General features: G+C 46.3%; 1 protein-coding gene across 3 annotated transcripts; it reads right to left on the reverse strand.

Moving 5' to 3' along the window:
• Positions 1–2,390: 2,390 nt before the first annotated feature.
• Positions 2,391–10,441, reverse strand: LOC139450134 (uncharacterized). Of its 3 annotated transcripts, none has more exons than XM_071231797.1 (3): positions 9,328–10,441; positions 3,461–3,871; positions 2,391–2,772 (listed from the first exon to the last, which is right to left on the reverse strand). In XM_071231797.1, the coding sequence occupies exons 2-3, from the start codon at positions 3,827–3,829 to the stop codon at positions 2,422–2,424; spliced, it is 720 nt and encodes a 239-aa protein (XP_071087898.1). In that variant the 5' UTR covers positions 3,830–3,871; positions 9,328–10,441; the 3' UTR covers positions 2,391–2,421. The 3 variants fall into 3 exon arrangements, with proteins under 3 accessions (XP_071087898.1, XP_071087897.1, XP_071087896.1); XM_071231796.1 differs by having other exon boundaries at positions 9,324–10,441; XM_071231795.1 differs by having other exon boundaries at positions 9,303–10,441.
• Positions 10,442–11,146: the final 705 nt, after the last annotated feature.

Below are 11,146 nucleotides of genomic sequence, written 5' to 3' on the forward strand. Positions count from 1 at the left end.
AGACGAATGCAGTCAGAGACCATCCGCGGAGTGGCAGGCCACGCGTAACCAATAATCGACAAGACAACTGGATTCGAACAACACACCTACGAAATCGATTCAAGCCAGCAACAGTGACTGCAAGAAGCATCCCTGGCTTTCGTCCAATATCTTCACAAACCGTACGTCGTCGCCTCAGATGTGCAGGGATTGTCGCCCGAAGACTCACCAGTCGTCCCATTTTGACAGGAAACCACCCCAAGCACGTCCATAGTGGTGCAGACAGCGTCTATGCTGTGGGGACCAGTTCTCGTTTTCACCTCCGCCACAGCGATGGACGGATTCGAGTGTACCGACGTCGAGGTTAACATTACGTCATTCATTGTGTCATGGAAGAAGATCGGTTCCCGGTGTGTGTGTGGACGGCAGCGTTATGGTATGGGGTTGGATTACAGCAAGACAGAGGACCCGTTTGATAGTGGTAGACGGCAATCTCAATGGACAGCGCTACCTTTCAACATGACAACGCCCGGCCACATATTGCTCGACTTGTTCAGGACTCTCTTCAACAAAACAACGTGAAAGTCATCCCCTGGCCGGCTGGCTCCCCTGATCTCTCACTAATCGAGCACATGTGGGATGAAATGGATCGGTTCCATAGACACCCCAGGAACTTCAAAATATGGACAGATATCCTGGTCCATTTCATGAGATGAAGATGTGTTGCTTGCATCGCAACCAGAGGTGGACACACACGCTATTGATTTGTAAACTGACATTTTGGCATGTTCATTTTCAGAAGTCAGTATGGCAAATTAAACCACTTGAACACTTACAGGAGTCTTTTATCTGCTGCAAACCGAGATTGTTTCAGATTTGGTAAAAAACATAACTTTGCATTAAGTCTTATCCAATGTCACAGGAACTTTTGTTGTTCAGTACAGTAAAAAAGTTTAATCTTTTGAAAACAAACTTGGTATTTTGCTGTTGGCGAGTCTGGTAACGTCCATCGCTCTGCCTGCACTTTTGTTTCACGTTCCAAATGATGGTAGTTGTAGTTTATAATACAAAACTATGCATTTCTGATTTGCTTCACCCGCCTTGTATAAATCGTTGTTATTCCTAATTCGATGGTGATGATGATGTGATCCACCCTTCCAAAAGAGATGCTAATAACCCAGTTAACACAGGGGGTCCAGGCAACGTTGCATTCGTAGGTTACTATTTGGTTACTATGTAGACTCCCAGTAATGTTACGAGAACGTTCCTGTGGAACCATGCAACGTCTGTGCAACGTTCGACTTATTGGCTGCTTTAATACGTTGTAGCAATATTACGACAACGTCACGTTGCTTAAACAAAGTAACGTTCTTGCAACGTTATGGGCACGTCCTTTTGGTAGCTGGTAACACTTGCAGTCTTCCCTTTCAGACCTTTGTCATGCATTAGATTAATGGTTTCGAATGCGAATGGTGCTTTTAATGTCATAGTCAGAATGACCTCAAATCACAACATTTATATATGCTTGTACTGAAATATACTTGACATCATGTTAACACTTCGAAAAAATAATCATTTAACGCTATTCCTAACACCACCATGAACATTTTGTGCGTTTTTAGTTGGGGACGTTTTCGGTGTACCTCTTTCTATCTAGCTTCCAGATTGTAGATATAATGTCTTCGGATAATCAACTTCAACCATTCAGGACACAGTGCCCTCTCTCTAAATGCGTGTCACCTCCAACCTTCATCCCGAACACACTGATAAATATTTGCACCAATTTAGACATGTTGCCAAAGTCTTCTGGGAAGCAGAATAAACCACAAGTCATAATTCAACGGAGTCACTTTTCAACGCGAGGCCCGGGTCACTATTTAACGACTTGGTAAGCTGACAGGGTCACTTTTCAACTGTTGAAAAGTGACCCTGGTCTGTTGAAAACTGAGACCGGGTATGTTTTCAACGTTGAATACTGACTCCCGGGTCACTTTTCAACGCGGGTTCATTTTCAGTGTCACACCGGCACAGCTAAGACAGATACGTTACATCTAACTGATGCTGTCTCAGTGATGCAAGGTCTAACCGATACTGGTTCATCGTACAAGGGGCCTCCAGGCTCTCGCACTCGACGGCGTGAATCGTCGCACGCACTTCGTATGTCTCCATTAAGTTTAAATGTAATGACATTGATGATGAAGGCAAGACTGGTGTTCATTCATGTGTGACGGTGACGTCAGAACTCACCGTGACATGCACGTGCAGCACTGATTGCCAAACCGCAGTACTATACGCCTGGAAAACAGTACTGCGTAAAACAACACTCACTCACTGGACCCAGGATGAGATTCCTGCAGAGGATACAGCTGACATCATCTTTTATTAATAAAAAAACATTTATTATGCATCCATCACTATTTACACTACGAGGGCTACACAGCATCAGACCGTCCGTCTTTTTCTCCTGAATGGCTTAAACCGTACATTGTCTGCCCTGTCCAGCGGGAAGTTGTCGCCGTGCACACTGTCCACGTTCACACCGGGGCCCTTCATGTAGAAGATCGACGGCGTCGACAACAACTGGGTCGATGTCTCAATCTCGGGGGGCGTTTCTTTGGTTGCCATGGCAATGATGACACCGAGAGGAATAAGCAAACCTAGCCCCCCCGCCAGGATGTGTATTACTTTTTTGTTGTTGACCGTGGGAAAGCCGTTCCGGAGGGGGCGAGGGTCCTGCAGTGGGGGTCGGAGCAGTCGCAGTTGTGGGAGGGAGCCAGGGGGACGTCGCACCTGCTGCACAACACAGAGAGACGCAGTGTAAACTCCTAACTTAACAAGTTCCGTGTGAAGAGCTAACTGAACATAGTGTGTGAGTGAGTTTAATGCCACTCTAAACATAATTTCAGTTACATCCAGGAGTGTCAGCTTGTTGTGGGAGGACAGTGGAAATTCTACTTTGGTGAAACCCAGGAGCAGAGGATTCGAACCTACGTTCGTAGATGTTTGGCAGGACTTAGGTGTGAAGTGTGTACAGCAAGTTTTGAGGCCTTAGATGCTCGGAACACAAATCGCCTTCGGGTGCATAAACTCACTCACTCACTGAATTACATTCCCGATTATTTAGTGTATTTATTTATTCTGTTATGATAAATACCCTGAACCAATTCACTACCATAGCTTCGCTAGTGAAATGACGTCACCATATCCATGACCTCTCAAATAATTCCGCTCGCAATTCAGAGTAGTTTGATTGGACGCCTATTATTAGCATCGTTTCATTCGAAGTTCTGGTGGCGAACCTTGACACAATGCAGTGGATAGTCGAGGGCGATTAAAAATAAGCAACAAAAAAACAACAGCTCTCTGCTATTAGAGAGCTACAGTGATGCGTTTAAGCAATCGTGTTTTGAAGTTAATCTTTTACGGCAATCATGGGTTACTGAAGACCTATTCTACCCAGGTAGCACCTGATGTAACAAACCTGAAGAAGGTTCTCGGCCGCATCAGTTGACGTCCTGGGTATCTGCAGCTCCACCGTCCTCCAGGTCGGTGGGTGACGATTTCGGGAACGACCTGACGAATATCGGGAATGTCTTGCTCTTCGTCCACTCTCATTGGCTACGAGGGATTGATAGGCACATCTGATTGGCTGAGCTGGTATAGGGCTATTGTTTTCATGAACTATCTGACCAATCACCTCTGAGTATGGTGGTGGGGGTGATCGACTGCGCAACTCTACTGGTCGGTATGGCGGAAGCGGAAGTGGGACAGGAGTTCGGATAGCTTCTGCATAAGATGGCGGCTGGACGATGTCATTTCTGATGTCGGGGTCCACCTCAGTCGATTCCATTTCAGTGTGGGGGGTTTGGAAGACACATATTTCTCAGTTCATCTGCAGCAAGACACAAATAGAAATAACAGCATGCTGTCTGGTGCAGGCAATGTTCTGATCTCGACAATCAGATAAATTGGATAAACACCTTTATTTCATAACCTTACGATAATCATATATTTATATAAACATGCAAGCCTAATTCGGAGTAATATAATAACCTTAGTGATATGAAACAACATATATGATTCAAGACTATACGGGGCTAGTGGAGCGGTCGGGTCGCCTTGAGGTTAAACTGGTCGCCAGACTATACGGGGCTAGTGGAGCGGTCGGGTCGCCTTGTGGTTAAAGTGGTCGCCAGACTATACGGGTGTAGTGGAGCGGTCGAGTCGCCTTGTGGTTAAAGTGGTCGCCAGACTATACGGGTGTAGTGGAGTAGTCGGGTCACCTTGTGGTTAAAGTGGTCGCCAGACTATACGGGTGTAGTGGAGCAGTCGGGTCGCCTTGTGGTTAAAGTGGTCGCCAGACTATACGGGTGTAGTGGAGCAGTCGGGTCGCCTTGTGGTTAAAGTGGTCGCCAGACTATACGGGTGTAGTGGAGTGGTCAGGTCATCTTGTGGTTAAAGTGGTCGCCAGACTATACGGGGCTAGTGGAGCGGTCGGGTCGCCTTGTGGTTAAAGTGGTCGCCAGACTATACGGGTGTAGTGGAGCGGTCGGGTCGCCTTGTGGTTAAAGTGGTCGCCAGACTATACGGGGCTAGTGGAGCGGTCGGGTCACCTTGTGGTTAAAGTGGTCACCAGACTATACGGGTGTACTGGAGTGGTCGGGTCATCTTTTCGTTAAAGTGGTCGCCAGACTATAAGGGTGTACTAGAGTGGTCGGGTCACCTTGTGGTTAAAGGGGTCGCCAGACTATACGGGTGTAGTGGAGTGGTCGGGTCACCTTGTGGTTAAAGTGGTCGCCAGACTATAAGGGTGTACTGGAGTGGTCGGGTCACCTTGTGGTTAAAGGGGTCGCCAGACTATAAGGGTGTAGTGGAGTGGTCGGGTCACCTTGTGGTTAAAGGGGTCGCCAGACTATACGGGTGTAGTGGAGTGGTCGGGTCACCTTGTGGTTAAAGTGGTCGCCAGACTATACGGGGGTACTGGAGTGGTCGGATCGCCTTGTGGTTAAAGTGGCCGCCAGACTATACGGGTGTAGTGGAGCGGTCGGGTCACCTTGTGGTTAAAGTGGTCGCCAGACTATACGGGTGTACTGGAGTGGTCGGGTCATCTTGTGGTTAAAGTGGTCGCCAGACTATAAGGGTGTACTGGAGTGGTCGGGTCACCTTGTGGTTAAAGGGGTCGCCAGACTATAAGGGTGTAGTGGAGTGGTCGGGCCACCTTGTGGTTAAAGTGGTCGCCAGACTATAAGGGTGTACTGGAGTGGTCGGGTCACCTTGTGGTTAAAGGGGTCGCCAGACTATATGGGTGTAGTGGAGTGGTCGGGTCACCTTGTGGTTAAAGTGGTCGCCAGACTATACGGGTGTAGTGGAGTGGTCGGGTCACCTTGTGGTTAAAGTGGTCGCCAGACTATACGGGGGTACTGGAGTGGTCGGATCGCCTTGTGGTTAAAGTGGTCGCCAGACTATACGGGTGTAGTGGAGCGGTCTGGTTACCTTGTAGTTAAAGTGGTCGCCAGATTATACGGGGCTAGTGGAGCGGTCGAGTCGCCTTGTGGTTAAAGTGGACGCCAGACTATACGGGGCTAGTGGAGCAGTCGGGTCACCTTGTGGTTAAAGTGGTCGCCAGACTATACGGGTGTAGTGGAGCGGTCGATTCGCCTTGTGGTTAAAGTGGTCGCCAGACTATACGGGTGTAGTGGAGCGGTGGGGTCGCCTTGTGGTTAAAGTGGTCGCCAGACTATACGGGTGTAGTGGAGCGGTCGAGTCGCCTTGTGGTTAAAGTGGTCACCAGACTATACGGGTGTAGTGGAGCGGTCGAGTCGCCTTGTGGTTAAAGTGGTCGCCAGACTATACGGGGCTAGTGGAGCGGTCGGGTCGCCTTGTGGTTAAAGTGGTTGCTCGTCAGGCGGAAGGCCGGGTTGCGTGGCGCCCATGTCTAGTGCCCCCCGGAACATCACGAAAGGCGGCGTAAAACCTAATTAACTCACTCACTCACTGCTAACCCTACTTATACAGACACAAAGTCTCAATTCCAAACCTGACAGTGATCATAACGACGAGACTCCTTCACGCTTCATGCCCTAAACGTTGCTAGCCCGTGAAACAAAATCTTCAAGTTGTTCTAACAAAATCAGGTTGTGCTTTTCATAAGTTTATCCAAATTATAATGTCCTTTTCCGAAATATGTTCTTGTTTCGTATCGAGAAGTATGACTGCAGTATTGTCATGTTGATTCAACCCCAGTACACTCGAGATTGTGAGTACGTCTTCACCTAATGCCAACTATGACCCATCACGACGTCCACTTCACGTACTGTGCTGCAGGTTATGTCCTAGTCTTTATGTTGCCATCTGTTGTCCAGGTCACGTGGTTGTCTAAATGTTGCCATCTGTTGTCCAGGTCACGTGGTTGTCTAAATGTTGCCATCTGTTGTCCAGGTCACGTGGTTGTCTAAATGTTGCCATCTGTTGTCCAGGTCACGTGGTTGTCTAAATGTTGCCATCTGTTGTCCAGGTCACGTGGTTGTCTAAATGTTGCCATCTGTTGTCCAGGTCACGTGGTTGTCTAAATGTTGACATCAGTTGTCCAGGTCACGTGGTTGTCTTTGTGTTGCCATATGTTGTCCAGGTTACGTGGTTGTCTAAATGTTGCCATCAGTTGTCCAGGTCACGTGGTTGTCTTTATGTTGCCATCAATTGTCCAGGTCACGTGGTTGTCTTTATGTTGCCATCAATTGTCCAGGTCACGTGGTTGTCTTTAGTCGTCTAAGGAGCCAACTCACTCACTTATCTGGGCCTGAAGTTCTTTAACACATCCACCGTAATGTGGGGCCTTACATCAATACTCCCACAAAACAATTATTGATATGCCGGCCTAAAAGACATCACTAACATCCTTTTCAAATTGTGTATTGGAGCCTCATTTAACCCCCTCAGTGCCGCGTTGTCCCCCAAATCAATAATAATGTTTGTACGTCGTCATCCAGGTCAATATGTAACGGGTTTCCTCATTGACGTGTATATTCTCTGTCTTCCTTATGTACCTGAGTGAGTGAGTGAGTTGGACATTTACCACTTTAGTGAATCACTTGAGCACGGATATGGTGGACAACCCAAGACAATCAGGACGAATTGGGCGTCGAACCACCAATCATAGGTTCCTGTCATCTTCCCGAGGCAAGGGAGTTAATTGACTATTCAAGTCTGGTTACTCGCTAAACCCAAACTCGGCTGAAATTATGGGGTTATAGTTTGCAGAGCACGTGTACCGTCAATTGGGCGTCGACAGGTATTTTTCAAATCTTTTCATGCTTTAAATTTAGGTGCTCCAGTGAGTTGATGTACTTCGCGAGGTAAGACCTGTTTTAGTATTATGCAGATCTTGATTCTCGATCAGATCGTCTTGGCTAGGCGCCGCGATTTGGTTCGGGGTAAATGCAAGTGATATGTGAGGTGGACTTTGATTGGTCAGTAGGAGACACATAGAAGGGACATAACTCGCAATAGCCACTGGTGACACTATGATCGAGCCATGAAAATCCAGCCTAGTTCGGCAAGGGTGGAAACTGGACTTTTATAGTCAGGTAGTGGGAAGATGGTTTCTGGTACGCCACTCAGCACAGTGTATTGCGACACCCGAGGCGACTGGGCGCCCCGAGTTACCTTAAACTGGCCCAACAAAGGTCCGCAGTGCGTTTTGTTGAACAAAGAAGTTGCCAATGTCTCGCTACAAAAAAACATAATGATAAGAGTGAATTGTATGTTGCTATGGAGACGAGGTTTGTAGGAATCCTAACTAGGGACTGTCACAACCTAGAAATATTTCACTATTCAACATTTCATTCGGGTTTAAAATGAAATATACATTAGGTGAGCGTCTGACCTTCACACTAGGCATTCTACGTTCACAGATGACTGATTACTACAGAAGTGTCGGAGCCTTTTCCGACTCCGTACGACAGGGAATATTGCCGCGCTGGCCTCACGCGGAACATGTCGGTGGGGAGTTATCATTCACATCCATAGTAGGTGTCAGTCAAAACAAAGCTCACAAGGAGATACATATTTCTTATAAAATAAATAGTAAACAGTTTCGCCGTGATCATGTTACTCAGCGTTACAGATGGCAACAGACCGCTACTACACCCAAACATGTATCTCACCCCTCTTTGCTTACAAGTGTAACACTTTGTGATAAAACATTATCACAACACACAATACAGCCCTAACCCCACCCCATAACTCATGCATCTCCCCCCCCCCTCCCCCCCCCACACACACCTTACTTACGAGTGTAACACTTTGTGATAAAACATTATCACAACACAATACAGCCCTTCCCCCACCCCCCAAAACACATGCACCTCACCCCCCTTACTGTCAAGTGTAACACATTGTGATTAAACATTAACACAACACACAATACGGCCCTTCCCCCACCCCCCTTACTGTCAAGTGTAACACATTGTGATAAAACATTAACACAACACAATACAGCCCTTCCCCCGCCCCCCAAAACACATGCACCTCACCCCCCTTACTGTCAAGTGTAACACATTGTGATAAAACATTAACACAACACAATACAGCCCTTCCCCCACCCCCCAAAACACATGCACCTCACCCCCCTTACTGTCAAGTGTAACACATTGTGATTAAACATTAACACAACACACAATACGGCCCTTCCCCCACCCCCCTTACTGTCAAGTGTAACACATTGTGATTAAACATTAACACAACACAATACAGCCCTTCCCCCACCCCCCTTACTGTCAAGTGTAACACATTGTGATTAAACATTAACACAACACACAATACGGCCCTTCCCCCACCCCCCTTACTGTCAAGTGTAACACATTGTGATAAAACATTAACACAACACACAGTATAACAATATCCCGCAGGTCGATACACAGTGGTCGATATCAGTGGGGTATTAGTCACCTTCAACTGCACAACTTCTGCTTAAAGATCGGACATGTTCAATGTCTAGTCGAGGATAGCCTTAAGCCGCGTTACCATAGCAAACAAAGACATATACACAATGCTTCTGACTGTGCGAGTCAGGGTACCCCGCCCTGGTGCCCTCATCCCGACTACGGTAGGCCTCCAAGAAGAACAGCGGTCAGTTGGAAGGTGGGGATATCAATATTACCCCTGTCACCAGTCTCCATTCATCTGTCATCGTCTATCTCTATATCCCGTTCCAACCAAATACACCCCTCCTGATACATAATGGCCTCGTCATTCGAAGGATGTTAATGGCGGTCCGTCTGTGATAAACACGGGTACATTTGGGAATACACAAAACATCTACCAACCCCAGCCAGTAGTACTCAGACCTGCCTCTTGATGATCCACCATTTTTACATCTGTAAAGTCTCCATCTCGCCGTGACGTCTGCTACACCGTGCCATCATCCTCCGAGCAAGACCACGACGACAATGGCACTCAGCCTGCCACAGCAAATGGGATAGGTCTGTTGGAGGGATGAAAGGTAGAGATCGATACGAGAGATGAGCGATGCCCGTCGCTCTTTCCGAGTTCTGGTCAGTCGCCGCTTCATCGATCTGACAGCACGACCTCATCCAGCCACCACTGAAGATGTCCCGCGCGCCATCATGTCCCGGACGAGTCCGACATGCTGCTCTTAACGACACTGACAACAAGATGACGGGACTGCACGTTTATTCCACTAGTTATCATCTCTGTAATATACAAGTCTCAGTATTCGCCTAAATGGTGTTGGAGTCGTTGCGGTGAACTACAAAGACGTCGTCGGAGGCTACAGTGCAGACAACACACAGAAAATGAATCAGTAGGTCAGCAGTATGGCTGGGAGTTAGTCGATTCACTCTTCCCTGATTGTGGTATATATAATGTAACCCTCCCTGATTGTGGAATAAATGATTTAATACAACATGTGCCCAAGCACACCAACCTGGTCGTGATACATATGACTTATACAACGCCGTTAGCCCTACTATATCTTCTCTGGTTGTGATATATATGATTCATACAACACCGTTAGCCTTACTATATCTTCTGTGGTCGTGATATATGTGATTTATACAACACCGTTAGTCCTACTATATCGTCTCTGATCGTGATATATGTGATTCATACAACACCGTTAGCCCTACTATATCGTCTCTGATCGTGATATATATGATTCATACAACACCGTTAGCCCTACTATATCGTCTCTGATCGTGATATATATGATTCATACAACACCGTTAGCCCTACTATATCGTCTCTGATCGTGATATATATGATTCATACAACACCGTTAGCCCTACTATATCGTCTCTGATCGTGATATATATGATTCATACAACACCGTTAGCCCTACTATATCGTCTCTGATCGTGATATATGTGATTTATACAACACCGTTAGTCCTACTATATCGTCTCTGATCGTGATATATATGATTCATACAACACCGTTAGCCCTACTATATCGTCTCTGATCGTGATATATATGATTCATACAACACCGTTAGCCCTAATATATCGTCTCTGATCGTGATATATGTGATTCATACAACACCGTTAGTCCTACTATATCGTCTCTGATCGTGATATATATGATTCATACAACACCGTTAGTCCTACTATATCGTCTCTGATCGTGATATATGTGATTCATACAACACCGTTAGCCCTAATATATCGTCTCTGATCGTGATATATGTGATTCATACAACACCGTTAGTCCTACTATATCGTCTCTGATCGTGATATATGTGATTCATACAACACCGTTAGCCCTAATATATCGTCTCTGATCGTGATATATGTGATTCATACAACACCGTTAGTCCTACTATATCGTCTCTGATCGTGATATATATGATTCATACAACACCGTTAGCCCTACTATATCGTCTCTGATCGTGATATATATGATTTATACAACACCGTTAGTCCTACTATATCGTCTCTGATCGTGATATATATGATTCATACAACACCGTTAGCCCTACTATATCGTCTCTGATCGTGATATATATGATTCATACAACACCGTTAGCCCTAATATATCGTCTCTGATCGTGATATATGTGATTCATACAACACCGTTAGTCCTACTATATCGTCTCTGATCGTGATATATATGATTCATACAACACCGTTAGTCCTACTATATCGTCTCTGAT

Source organism: Haliotis cracherodii, unplaced genomic scaffold (genome assembly GCF_022045235.1).
Source record: "Haliotis cracherodii isolate W230 unplaced genomic scaffold, xgHalCrac1.p SCAF_8, whole genome shotgun sequence".
Lineage (NCBI taxonomy): Eukaryota > Metazoa > Mollusca > Gastropoda > Lepetellida > Haliotidae > Haliotis > Haliotis cracherodii.

Coding starts and splice junctions, on each gene's coding strand:
- LOC139450134 (XM_071231797.1), bottom strand. CDS start 3,829: ATGGAATCGACTGAGGTGGACCCCGACATCAGAAATGACATCGTCCAG. Junction 2,773..3,460: donor CGGCCGAGAACCTTCTTCAG/GTTTGTTACATC, acceptor TGTGTTGTGCAG/CAGGTGCGACGTCCCCCTGG.